This window comes from Barbus barbus (assembly GCF_936440315.1).
Source record: "Barbus barbus genome assembly, chromosome: 10".
NCBI classification, from domain to species: domain Eukaryota; kingdom Metazoa; phylum Chordata; class Actinopteri; order Cypriniformes; family Cyprinidae; genus Barbus; species Barbus barbus.
This window is the reverse complement of record NC_136738.1, coordinates 26188418-26202549: the sequence shown is the minus strand read 5'-3', so window position 1 is coordinate 26202549 and position 14132 is coordinate 26188418. Positions and strand designations below refer to the sequence as shown.

At 36.6% G+C, this 14132-nt stretch overlaps 1 protein-coding gene across 5 annotated transcripts in view; it reads left to right on the top strand.

Moving 5' to 3' along the window:
- The window catches only part of LOC306875889 (glutaminase kidney isoform, mitochondrial-like), a 38414-nt gene continuing 24282 nt past the window's right edge, over window positions 1-14132 (top strand). For 3 of the 5 annotated variants that reach the window (XM_079426664.1, XM_079426666.1, XM_079426667.1), the window contains exons 1-5: window positions 31-456; window positions 11160-11256; window positions 11601-11722; window positions 13534-13663; window positions 13757-13836. In XM_079426664.1, the coding sequence (XP_079282790.1) occupies window positions 179-456; window positions 11160-11256; window positions 11601-11722; window positions 13534-13663; window positions 13757-13836 (707 nt within the window). In that variant the 5' untranslated portion in view covers window positions 31-178. Of the gene's footprint in view, window positions 457-11159; window positions 11257-11600; window positions 11723-13533; window positions 13664-13756; window positions 13837-14132 lie in introns of all 5 variants that reach the window. The other 2 variants (XM_079426668.1, XM_079426665.1) reach the window with 2 other exon arrangements.

Here is a 14132-nt window from a genome sequence, read left to right as displayed (position 1 = left end):
AATGGTGAGAGTTGGTGGGCGTGCACGAGCGCGTTTGCTCCGTATTCTTCACTGAAAAGCTCCTATCAGTAGGTGCGCAAAGTTTGGGAATCGACTGTGCCTTAGCTTCTAGACCTACAAGTTGTCTTCTAGTATTATTAAAATAAAGATTAAACTGAATTAGCTCGACAGGATTGAGATGTTACAGTTTAGGGCTTCAATTGTGCTGAAGGAGTTGATTCAGACCAGCCCAAAGCGTTCGTTTTCTGACATTATAAGGCATAAGACGACTTTACCAAACGCGTGCATCTACAGCGCTGCTTATCAGGATGGCAGAATACCTCAATTAAAGACTGTCTGTAATGGAAGACTGCCTTTAGCTGGGAGAAGATTCCTATGTACAAAGACCGAAGGAGCGACTGACCCCACAGAACCGGTGAAGAAAGATGAGTCCGGCCAGGAAGCGACGGCAGATAAGTACGAAATGTATTTATTTGCCATTTGCTCATGACGCATGAGATATTCAATGTTATTGATCGGAAGTATATAACATGTGTTTCGCACATGCGCCCAAATATCCTTGAATGGCTGACAACGTGGCGCTTTGTGTACACTTTTATAGCAAGTGGGTGGAGTACATGTGTAGTAGACTAGTAGTATATGCTAGGATAAAATGTTATCAGTTTGATAGCTTTAGGTCAAGAATATGGTGTTTATTTCTGGTAGGACACACCCCAATTCGGTAAATGACAGTAGTTCATCGTCTAGATATGACATTGTGGTGTTGTTGAACGAGTCTTTTTAGATGAGTGAATCGGTCTCATTCACTTCCATGCCCTGACTCGAATTTTCCATTCACTCAAGTGTCCTTTTTTTGAAGCGCGTGACTCCTGTTCTGTCATCAAAAACCAACTATATATCACGAGCCAATAGTATTCGAGTGTTGGCTGTTAAGGAGCATTTCATTGGTTGAGCTTACTGAACAGATACGCCCCCTTCACGAGGTTTGATTCTCATTGAAGCAGCTCAAACGACTGAATCAGGCTTCTCTTTTTGAACAAAAGTAATGAACTATGCTCAGTGAGTGGGTTAAGGCCTGTTCACACTAAAAAATAATAGTTCTAAATCTTTGAGAACAGGGAAGTCCACACCACAGCTATAATATACCAAATCACTTTCACAATGTTATTTTCCCAGCTAAGGAATCATAAAAACATTTACAGGCAACCAGAATCTAACTGATTTCAAAGAACTCAAGCATTTAAAGCGACAGACTACAGAACTGCATCGCACGCTTATAATAAACAACGTTTTCATGCATTGTTGTGGACGTCAGTATAAAATTCGTTAGGGTTGGGGGTTGACACCAATTTCACGAAGCAATTTTATTCCAATTCGCATAGCTCTTATTCGATTATAATTTTATATTGATTCGTTTGGATTTATCCAAACATGCCTTCATTAATGTTTATTTAATGCTATAACTAGTAGTAAAGAGGAAAAGATGATGGTTCATTCATGCATGTTCTTGAACTGAGGCAGCTACAGCGACCTTCCACCACATTAAAGAGCATCAAAATGACATTTATTGATAAAGTTGACCGAATTTAAAAGCTGAGACTTCTTCATTTCTCAAATGTTAGAAAGCACAATGCATATTGTGTTTATTGCATGGGAGGCGTGCTACAAATAATGTTTAGTCAAGTTTTTTTCAGGCATTAACAGAAAGCTGTAAAGACTAAAAATGGAATTGAAGAATATTGGTTCATCAAAATGAAGATTAAAAATGATTAATCAATATTATCATCCCGGCCCTAGTTATTGTTCTTAGTGTGAATGAGTCTTTAGTTTCCAAAATATGGGCGTAACAATTATGAATGTGTTCCATACGTTATTGAATGTCTTAATGTAGGCTACTCCTGTTTTTATAGCTTGGTGAAAGTCATACTGAGGTGAGGTTAAAATGATTGAATGTTCTTTCTGGAATCTTAGTAGTTATGTAGATAAAAAACATTAATTTATGCATAATAAGACTTGTTTTGGGCGTGAGCGCCTCAGTGTTTTTAACAATTGGTTGAGTGTCTCACTCATGATTCAGTAAACTTTTTTTTATTGAACACATAAAGGTTTTGAGTTATTGAGATGAATCAAAATGAAACGACTATTATTGTTTACTTTGTGGAAGTTGGAGATGGGAATGGTGGCGGCAACGGCTCTTATCAGCTGCTAGATTATGACACCATTCATACGGCAGCTGTGGAATGTCAATAATGCAGTTCCGCAAACAGGCAGTGAGTGCATGGGGAGATCATTAAAACTGTTTTCAATGCAGCCGTTTTCTCCATATTTATAGATGTATATATGAAAGCTTTCAAAAAATCCTCGCTGGCAATATAAACTATCTTTTCCTCACGCTCATCTGTTTGCTCACAGTTCACACAGTGCGCGTGACTCATCGCTCGTCTATCCATATGGATTATTTATAAGATGACGCAGAAGGCTCATGCTGTCCCTGCAGAGAGACTTTAATCAAGAGCTTGATCATCCTCTCATGAATGCCACTCTGTCTCACGATGGGCAATATAACGGCCATTTTCCAGAGAAATTGTCAAATTAAAAGTAATTTTCTGCAAGATTTGAGAGAATTTCTGCCCTCCTCCTTCCAGACTGACTTTTACTTACTATTAATGAAACGCTGGGCATTTGTTCAGCTGTAAAGTCATAATGGAGTGAGTTTTTTGAATGCCTGATAATGATATCTAGAGAGAAGAATGGTCATTTGGGAATGTAATCATGATATAATACCTCCATATCATCAGACTGTTTTAACTTAGTGTGTCATGGCCTTGCAGTGTTTATTCTTCTCATTAAATGGCCTTATACATGCAGTGAGAAGCTGTCATCTGACACATCCAGTTTGAAGCAATCCTGCACATCCCTATTTTCAGCTAGGCCGTTCTGAAAGTCACACACATTTCTCTTATTGATCTGTGGGATGTCAGTTCATCTCTTGGGGATCCCAGAAGGCCTTTCTGCTGTCTGTCTCTAATAGATTGGCTCTTGTGGAGTGACGTATGAATGGCCTTAAACTCATGTATTAACAGATTTCAGTCCTTGTTTTATTTAGTTGAGCACTCTATCATTATATATCAGCACTTAGCTGATTTTTTTATGGCTGTATGACTAGAGAGCATGAATGCTGCATACTCCGGGAAGCATTCAGTGAGATTGCACTCATTGCAGTTCTTCTAACTATTTTTTAGAGCAGCCCTGTTTCAAAATCTAGTAAGCTACACAGCAATTTAATGTCGTAGGAAATTAGTGGGGTTTAAGTGGACTAAACTGGAAGATCAAGCTTTAAAAAATTACGAGCTCCAAAAATGTTTAAAAATGGTTCATATGCACAGATGATCTATATGATATATTTAAAGGGTGAATTTCTATTTCATGCCTCCACCCTCTCAACCTATAATGTCCTATGATAAGCTCATATGTGTAAACAAGTATCAATCATCAAATTAAAAATATTTTTCTTATTATTTGTGTGCAAATTTTGTGTATTTTTATGCTTATTAGAGTATTATGTCATTCTCTTAGCAACATGCTTACACCAAAATCTGTAGTAAAGTCTTGCGGGCGTTTGGTGCCATGTCTGCCGTAGATATTAAAGCAGCTCACCACAGCCGTTCAAAGATCCCCATTCATCAACAATGTGCAAGTCATTTTCAATGACAATCTAGCACATATGCAGTTGTTAAACAATGAGTTTTTAATATGAAGTTCTGAAGACATCAGTCTCAGTGTGTAACATGATGCATGACTCTTTCAGCATGACACAGGCCAACTATCTCCAGGAGGTAGAAATAACTGAAATGTTGTCAGTGAAAATATTAGGCAGTGAGGGGTTATATCTGTTGACTCTGTGGCTTACAAATTATGAAAAAATTGATGATTGCTGTCTGTGCCAAAACATATGTCCTGTGTACCAGAAGTGTACAGTCATCTGTGCTCTTGATCACTAAGGTACACTTTTATCAAACATTTAACTGAAACTCTGTGTCTAACTTTTACTGTACTGATCGAATTATGATAATTTGTTGTTTGTTGATTCACTACTGACAACTAAACGCCTGTCTAAAGAGTTAAATAGGTGTGCTCAGGCTTTCTTCGACGGTTGAGCTAATTGTGCCCAAGGAGACGGAGTGTAAAAAATTGACTGAGCTCTTGTCCTTGTCTGCCGGAGAACTTGTTTTCCAAATCAGTGAAGATGCTTCTAAAAGCTGTCAAACATGGCTCCATCTGGCCCCAAAGAACCTGGAGTTATTGATCAAATATCAGTCTGATTTTCATCATTAACAATGATACTAAATTAATGAATTTCCAACTTGATTTCAACATGCATAAAATGTGAGTGGTGCTTGACCTTTTGCCAGGATGCACTTACATTTCACTGCTGGTTATACACTGTATAATTGTGAATGTGACAAATAAAAATCTTGAATCTTGAAAGGATGTTGCAATTCGATTGCTAAGGGTGTTCTGGGTCTTCTTAAACTTGTTGTCAAAAAAAGCCTCTGATATTCTGATTTGGGTCACTTCAGGTCACCTTTTTATCACTCATTTTGTCACATGCACATGGGCACTTCTTTGTAAGCCAGTATGTTGCACATGCTTTCTGAGTCAGACTAGATGATTGCTTTCAGTTTTCCACTGTTGCCGTACATTTCTGAGCAGTAACTAATTGTCTAGCATTTCAGTAGACACTAAACCCTCAATCTCAAAAGTCGGTGAACAAATTGCTGGGATTTTCTTGCCAAAATCGAACAAACATTAAGATACCTGCAATTAAACCTATTATGTGACCGGTTGATCCTGTCGGCCTTTGCTGTCTGTCATGCAGGTAGGTGCAGTAAAGTTATGTGAAACCTGAAACCTGCAGAGACTGTTCTCTTGAGTAGCACGTGGTGCAGAGGTGCATGCTTTCTCACCCCTAGGACCCCACAGAGGTGCAACAGAAGTTTCCATAATCCTCTAAAGAGCTTCACATTGCACTTGGCACAGGACTGTAACATTGCAATTTTTTTTAATGATAAAGGCAGGAAAGCTATTGCATCCTAAGGCAATTACCTTAAAAACTAATGGTAAAGACATTTTTAATGTTACAAAGTATTTCTATTTCAAATCAATTCTGTTCTTTAGAACTTTCTATTGAACAAAAATCCTAAAAAAAATAAGCAGCACTACTGTTTTCAAAATTGATAATAATCAGTGTATTATGTTGAATGATTTCTAAAGAACAGTGTTTTCTGAAGAATATTATTGTAGAATATCATTTGAGCCAAACAAGCAAGTACATTAAAAAAAAAACATTTAATGCAAGTAAATATAATGAAAATGGACTGTTGCATCAGAATTTTTAGCTGATTCACTTAAACTTCAGAAATGACTTATCAGCAAACTTGCCAACTTTCATTTATGCTACTGAGATGCTATGAAATCTTTTCTGTTTTAATTAAATTTCTGGCTTTTATTTTGCTGGAACTAGTCTAATGTCAGTTTACAGAAAATGTCCAAATAAAATATGTTTTATAAAATTCACACTGTTACATTTTAAAATGTTAGCAAAATCATTGTGAATATACATTGAATAATTGAGATATCATCCAGATTTAAGGTGTTGCAAGTATTACATTCATTTTTTGTGAATGAATCTGTTAAAAGAAATGTTAAAAAACTCAGTGCTAAATTCTCGCCTCACCTACAGAGTCTGTCTCCGTATCCAGAATACATATTTTCACTTGGCACATGGTTTAGAGCAGCATACCGCTGTGTCAGCAGCAGAAACTGTAGATTACAATCTGTCCTGTGCATATCCCCCACCTGCCCCATGCACTCTGAAGAACAAACACTTGACCATAAGACTACACTGACCGTTTTACACAGTAGCTAATGCACCAGGTTCATTTTAGTTTTCAGCTGTCAGCTGAACATAATTTAGACAGCAGCTTAAAGGTTCCTGCATCTCTGAGTGGAACGCGAGTTATTGAATTTGTAAAACAATTTTGAAGGAAGGTGTTTTGTAAGAAAGTATGTCCTAGTAACCAGCTCAGTATAGTTCAGGCCAAAATAAAAAAAGTCATTTTGTCAAGGCCTATGGAATTCATAGAGATTATGATGAATTCAAAGCAAGACCTTCTGCTTTAGAATCTTTGAATTGAGAGCCAAAAGGGAACTTGTAGTTTGTAAAGTATCTTCCCTGAGCGTGTTCACAAACAGGAAGAATAGAAGCCATATATAGCATCAAGTGTCCATTAATACCACGGGGAGGTTTAACACACTTACCCTGAGGGTCATAGTCTCCTTTAATGAAGATCAAGTCTTTTAGGTCAATAAACAACTGTTAAGTTTGAGCAGTGTGTGGAATACAGAATCCACTGCCATGTGACCAGTGATGTAATAAAACACAGGAAGTTCTAGATAGTTTGATAACCAGATAGTGAATACATACTTTCAGTTTCATATTCCTCATCTATGGAGATGCTTCCTCTCCTGTGTGTCTCAAATGTGACAAAGGCATGGTCAGTTATAGTGTCCAATGCGTTTCTCATTTTTCCTTGTAAACGATGGCCTTTATGCCTGGAATGGCTGAGTCACTTGTGAGAATGTATCCAGGAGGCTTTGAAGGTACGGATGCAAGTTTTGGCAGGTTCCTTTGACCCATCACTGACCATTTTTGACCTGGTAACAAACTTTAATTCAGACACTTCAACCAAAAGACATGACATAGTCTAAAGATGTAGAATTGTCAGCAGAGGCAAAATGATCTATGTTTGATCATCCAACATAATGCGTTATTTGATCACGCTTGCCTTGAAAAGTGAATTCATATTTTCTGAATAAGCTGAGAGAATTTAGATTAATTGTTCCTATCTTTTGATAATGTATATTTACAGTACTTGATAAACACATCAATTTAACAGTAGGTAGTTGTTTGTTGTAAAAATATATATATATATAATTGTGCTGCCATATAATAAACCCACAATCCCTGCTGTCAGGTAACCGTGTCTGCACAGCCTGTGGTTTTTGGTTACGTGCTGGGCTTGTCTTCTGTGAGCCGTCAGTGGTGTGTGAATAGGCACGCAATGTTTGTTTTTTTTAAGTCTGCAGGAGGGCGATGAGGCTCTCTGAGTATCCCTGGAATCCCATGTAGGATCACACATATACTGCAGAGATGGAGAGACAAGTGATGAAAGAAGAAGAGAATGGGCCGGAGTCAGACAGAAGCGCAGTTTTATAACACCAAAGACCTTTGCTGCTAATTAGATCCCAAAGGTCCAGCGCCGATGATTCACCCATTTCCCTTTTCAGGGATCTTTGACTTTCATTAGACAGAACTATTGACCTGCTGTTTCTGCAATTCTGATGAGCACACATTTGATTTTGTGTCACATAATGCACGTTGTTGACAATTTACTATAAGTGACCTCACTTCAAATTAAATGAAATATATTTTTGTTCAGCCCTGTGTCTGTGTAGCTGTAAAGCTGCTGAATCAGTTTAATTGCTGGGGTTTTTGCATAATGACTTGTTGAGCTGTTTGTGGGTTGCATTGTCAGATCCTGTTTGTAGCTTATGTTTTTAGTTCTATTTCTCTTTTTCATGCACTTATTGTTCTCTTATGGGAATATTTTGGATGCATTTTTGTGGCAAAATGTCGATCAGCGCAGAACATAGTATCAGCGCATCCATCATTTTGCAGGCTCATGTTGTCGTCTAGTGTGATTATCTCTGTGATAGGTTTTATCAGATCTTTTTTGTTTCACTTTAATGATTGTGTAGAACAGGTTAACCCTGTTTTTTGGCATGATAGACTGAAAAATATTGTATTTAGTCATGATCTGTAAAGTGTCAACATAACCAGAAGTTCAAATACTTAAAAAAAAAAAAATGTAGTCTCACCAAAGAAAGGATCATTTGTAGCTTTATAGTTTAACTAATTCAAGTGTTTTTACTGAATAATTTGTAGTATGTTTACATCAGTTAATTTTTTCTTCATTCATTCATTCATTCTTTCCTGGTTGAGGACATGAAATGAATATTTAATACATTATGCATCATGAATGATTCTTGATTTATATTTGATCAATTTTAAGTTTGTCATAATTGATTTGATTGATCTGTTTATTGTATGTTTCTCATTCATTCTGCATGTTTTCTCTCCCTCATTGCTCTGCCTGCTGTTTGTTTGTGTGTAAGTATGATTTGAATGGTCACTTCCAGTCTTTTCACCTCTATCAATCCTTTCTCAACAAATTCCCTCTCTCTGTTTTATAATCCTCAAATTCTTCACAAATGATCCCAAAAGATCAAAATCACCTTTTTTTGCCATTCCCATGACACCCTTAGATGTATATTTAAATTTAAAAAAGCATTCAAATGAAACATAATCAAATAATCTCTAGGAAAATGAATAGAGCAAATGTAAATCAAGTTTGGTAAAGGAAAACTGTAGTTCTGGAAATGTTGGTGGTGTGTGTGATGTGGTGGGAAGGTGGGGCTGTTCGTGCTCTGTGAGAGGCAGGGCCAGATTAACACTTTGTTGTACCCTGGGCAACAATATTCAAGGGCCCCATCATCACGACCCCAGGATCACCATAATATGGTCATATATAGAATATATTACTGTAATATACAGTAAATATGCTCAATACTTCAAATCCTAACCGTCATCATATTTTGATTTACAAATATTTGAATGCTCATAGAACTACAAATGCACTACTATGTCCCCTATCAAAGACATTCACTCACATATGATGCTATGAAAACAAAACACATCAGCATCTGTATAATCTGGTAAAATTGACCCACTACATTGAGAGGGAGGGAAGTATCCTCCATTTTCACAAAAAATGAAGGCAGCGGCTATTTGCACTAAGTGTAAATAGCTATAGATTCTATTTACACTGTTAAAATAGCAATATTTTCTGCTATTTATACTACTTATTGCAAATAGTGGCAATTACGCAATAATAACGTACTGTGTAAATTATAATTTTAATTCAAATTTATTAAATGGATGCCACCTTATTGGGACAATAAAGCCCTCCCTACACCTACCCTAACCCTACCCAATACTTTATTTTCAACTTTTTGATTATTTCCTTAATTTTTATTGAAAATAAATGCCTTTCTGATGCGATATGAGATTTGAAAAGGGAGAAAAAAATGTTTGGCTAAAGGTGGGATCGAACTCGGGTCGCTCGCGTCAAAAAGCATTTGCTCGTGCCCTTGCTGTCCTGGGCCCTTTAGATGTCGTGGGCCCCTGGGCAATTGCCCAGTTGCCCGTATGGTTAATCCGGGCTTGGTGAGAGGATGTTTTGGTAGGCTGCTGGGAATTACAGTCCTGGCCAGACTCTGTTGTGGCTCAGTGCCACAGCAGCTTACACAGCGCTCTATTAAACTCAAAGCCATCTAAATGTGATAATGCAATAGCTATGTTAGGTCAGCTCTTAATAGAACTTGGCAAGAGTGAATCTACACTTGTGTATTGTGCAATTGCTAATGCATGTTTGCATCACAGAAGACCTGTAACATGATGTCAGCATAGTTAAGATATGTTTTGACATATTTTAATAAAAACAATGTGACCATTTAATTTTTTCCCCAATGTAACAATTTAAAACCCAAATATATATTTGCCCATTGAATATATGTAATAATTATGGAAATCCTTTTACATTTACAGTTTTTCTCTACCAAAGTATAACTAATGCCTACCATTATTAATATTAATTATATAATGTTTTTTATTTATTATTTTATTAGTTTGTGATTTTTTTTTTTATTATAATTTTTAATACATTAATTTAATTAAAAACTATTCCTATAATTAATATGGGCGAATTATTATTATTATTATTATTATTATTATTATTATAAATATTATAATTCAGTGATTATTCTAAATTGTTAGTAAAATATATTAAATATATACATTTAATTATGATTATAAATAATTTAATGCAATTACGATATATCATCAGGGCTCGCAAAATCGCTAGCCCGACGTCCTGGGACTATTGTGTTTTCCAGTCGGGCTACCAATATATACCTTAAATACAGGTCTCCCACGCAGTGTTCCCTCTAAGCTCTTCTTCCACCGCGGCCGCACAGAAGAAATAATGTGACGATTTCAACACGAGAGACAACACAAACACAATGACGGGAAATAAAACGTCCTCATGTATTAAAGAAGAGTGGCTTGATTAAGTGCTGGAAATAGCAGAGGATGGGCAAAGAACGTAACAAAACTCTGAAACATGTACAGTCACACACAAGAGAAATCAAAGAAGGATCATGGGTTACACACTTTTTTTGTGTGCATGCTGTACAGGTCTGGTATAAAGAATGCTTTTGCTCAGGTGCCTGAAATGTCCGCCCAATAGAGAAAAGTTTTGCTCAGCAAGAAAAAAAATGAGAGGGAACATTGCTCCCACGGGTCCTTAAATTTGATACAACTAAATTGAAGAGTTTTTAAGGCCTTAGACAGTTTTAAATACGTTAAATGGTATAAGAAATAGTTTTTCAAATTGCCTTAAATAGATTTTTAAGAATTCTGCAGATACCTTGTAAATAGTGAAATAAAACTCTTTCCTTGATATTCGTTGATATTTGTGTATTGAAAATGTTTTTGATTGACATTTATGGTCTTTATTTTATTTGGGCTAGTTAAATTCATTTTCAGGCTACCAAAATCTGAAGAGTACCTGCCCGAAGGGCTACCAGAGATTTAGAAATTTTGCGAGCCCTGATTCATAAATATCATTAATCAAGCCCAATGTCCTGTCCCAAATTTCTGTAAAAAAAAAACCCCCAAAAAACATACAAAATGTAAGCACAAGAATTAAGTCAAGTCATTTCATGGGCTCTTTAAATCTTCACTGACTTATTCTTTTTTTCTGTTAATCTTGGTTGCATGATAATATTTTCTGTCTTTAACCCCAACTAATTCAATACCTTTAATACTTTCATAGTTTATTTGAACGCATGACTTTAAAATACACTCCAGGCTGATCTAATATGTCTTGTCTTGTAGCTGTAGTTTTTATCATGGTGGAAGTCATTGATTAAGGTCAGAGCGCTCAATGTCAATGCACTTTTCTCTCTTGTTCCAGGAGAAGGAAGGCTGGCATCCTGCCCAGCTTGGAAGACCTGCTGTTTTACAGTATTGCTGAAGGCCAGGAGAGGATCCCAGCTCACAAATTCATTACCGTGAGTGACAGCGCTCACCTTACACACGTTTAAATGTGCAAGGAAGGAAATGATTGGCTGTTGCATGTTTTGTGTACATAGGTCATCGTTCTTTGCAATTGTATGACCGTAGGGTCAGAGCATACACTTACTGCTGTGTTGTTGCTGTTATCGGCACCACTAAACGGGGCACAGAGACATGTTTTAGTACACCAAGGCCATCTTATCAAACCTCACTGACAAAGGAAGTGAAATCCTCTGATAAGAGTGTTGGGATTGATGATAGTAACGAGTAATGCCAGTGACAGTTAGCCGTTAACGGTTATTTGTGCTCATGGAAATCTCTTGTTTATATATGCATACAGGCATTGAAGGCCACTGGACTTAGAACGGGAGATCCACGGCTGAAAGAATGTATGGACATGTTGAAAGTCACCCTCAAATCCACGTCAGATGGTGTAATGCTGGACCGACACCTGTTCAAAAAGTAAGCTGACACTGTTTTTAATGTGCTGTAGCATATTTGTGGTTTCCTCAGTCATGGATGTATATTATTATGCACACTACAAACTGTGTACTGCAGAGCTGCACCTATTATTCCTATTACTATTATAACCCCAAAGTAAATTACCCTAGTAAATCAAGGTGAGAAATTCCTTGTCTGTCAGCCAAAATAATTCTCTGCAGAAATGTGCATTTTCTCATTCACATGTAGATTTACATTCTCTGCTGTTGATGCTTTATTTACTGCCTGGTCGATCCGGCTGGCACTGACAGCTTCATTACAACCTGAAGAGATGGGTGCTGTGGTGTCAGCTTGTCTCTAGAGGCTTGATAGATTATGGCAGTGAGTGACCTTGCATGACAGGGCCATAAAGAGATGTTTGGGAATGAATACTAGCATACTACTTGCACCCCCCCCCCCCCCCCCCCCTCATATCTCATATAACCATTTTAAACAAAGAATTAAAGAATCAAACAATCAAACAATTAAACCGCACTTTTGACACAAATGATGAAAATTGTTCACTCACGAGATTAAGACTAATGTATGGAAACTTGTTTCCAATTTTCTGTCATGGGATAAACATATAAATAAGGTAATTGTGCCATTATTCTTTAGAATTCTTTATATCTTTATTTATTTTATCAGGTTAGAATTGTGAGAAAGGTTTAAAGGACCTTTGCTAATTCTGTGGTGGAAAAAGCAAAAGTAAACTCAAAATTCAGAGGAAAAAATTGTGAGATATAAACTCAGTTTCCAGTACGTTTAGTTTAAGTGTGTGTTGTCCAATCAGTAATAGATGATTTCACATTTTAAAATGTAATATTCTGTAAAAATGTCTTTGTTCAGTCAAATAATGACTTGAGAATAATATGTTCAAAATATGTGCTCATTTATTTTTGCTTTGGAAATGTAATATAATTAAATATAATAATGTATATCCCATTGTGGGATATATTTAGGGATAACACTGCTTTGCAGTGTGTGTTGTTTGCAAAAGTCTTTCAGGTATTCTATGCATACATTTTTTGAATACAGCACATAGTATACACACTTCTTGTATGCTATTCTGAACACATGGGCTCTCTTTAGCTTCCCTGCCCTACAGACAGCAAGTAATATATTACCTTTTGAAAATTCACATCCACATAAATCTGAACAGCAGCACTGTGCACAGCTATTATGAGCTTGTCTGTCCATTCAGGGACATTGGTAAAGCAACTGGACCAGTATTTCAGACACAATCACAGGAGAGGTGTGTGTTTATGATGTCTGTGGATGCTTTATTGTGGAAGCTCTGTGAAACCTGCCATGGCTTCCTCTTTCACAGCATAGATGTTTTGATATTTTACAAAATAATCTTACATTTTTCTGTGGGAAATGTTCAATGGAACAGGTCCAGCCTGTTGCTCTTTTACCTTCAATCAATGCAGAAATAAACATTTAGGTTTGTAAGGAAAGAGTGTAAAGGATTGTTTGAAGAGAATAAAATGTATTTGTGTGTTGCATTGATTTTTGAGGGCTACAATTAATACAAAATACAAAAGTGTTGCATTTTAAACACGTTTCACCCTACAGTGCACATTTAAAAAAAAATTAACTCTTTACAACTAAACAGCATGATTGAGCCAGTTTATGCAGGTAATTGGTCTTATAGTAAAGCTAATAGTGGAAATAAATTCTATCTCTGATATTTGTCAAATAATTACACAAAACAAAGACATACTTTCTACCATAAATGATGAGCACTAGTAGGTATTAATTCATGAGCTCTGTCCTCTTTGTTTCTCCAGGTGTGTCCAAAGCAACATTGTTCTCCTAACACAGGCCTTCCGAAAGAAATTTGTCATCCCTGATTTCCAGCCTTTTGCCTCCCACATTGATGCACTTTATGAGAAGGCCAGAAATCTCTCCGGAGGGCTGGTGAGATGAGAGAAACGGACATAATAATTCTTAGTGATTGTTTTCAACTTGACACAACCATTGTTTCTGATCACTTATGTCGTTTGCTCACAGGTTGCTGACTACATTCCTCAACTTGCCAAATTCAGCCCAGATCTGTGGGCTGTTTCCCTTTGCACAGTCGATGGACAAAGGTATGAATAGGGCTGCACGATTATGACAAAAATCATAATTGTCGATTATTCCCTTGAGATTGTAATTGCGATTATTAATAACGATTATGTTTGGCGTTTAACATATCTATCATGCACAACAGAGTGACAACGACGATCAGTTAGACAAAATGTATTTTATCCAGTGTGTTTGAGTTTGTTAAACCCGCGTTTGTTATATACAGAATAATGCAAGTGGGCTTTTTTAATTGTTTATTTATTTTTGTAATCGCGGCTTTGAACGATTATGTAAACGTGGCATCCATAATCATAATTGA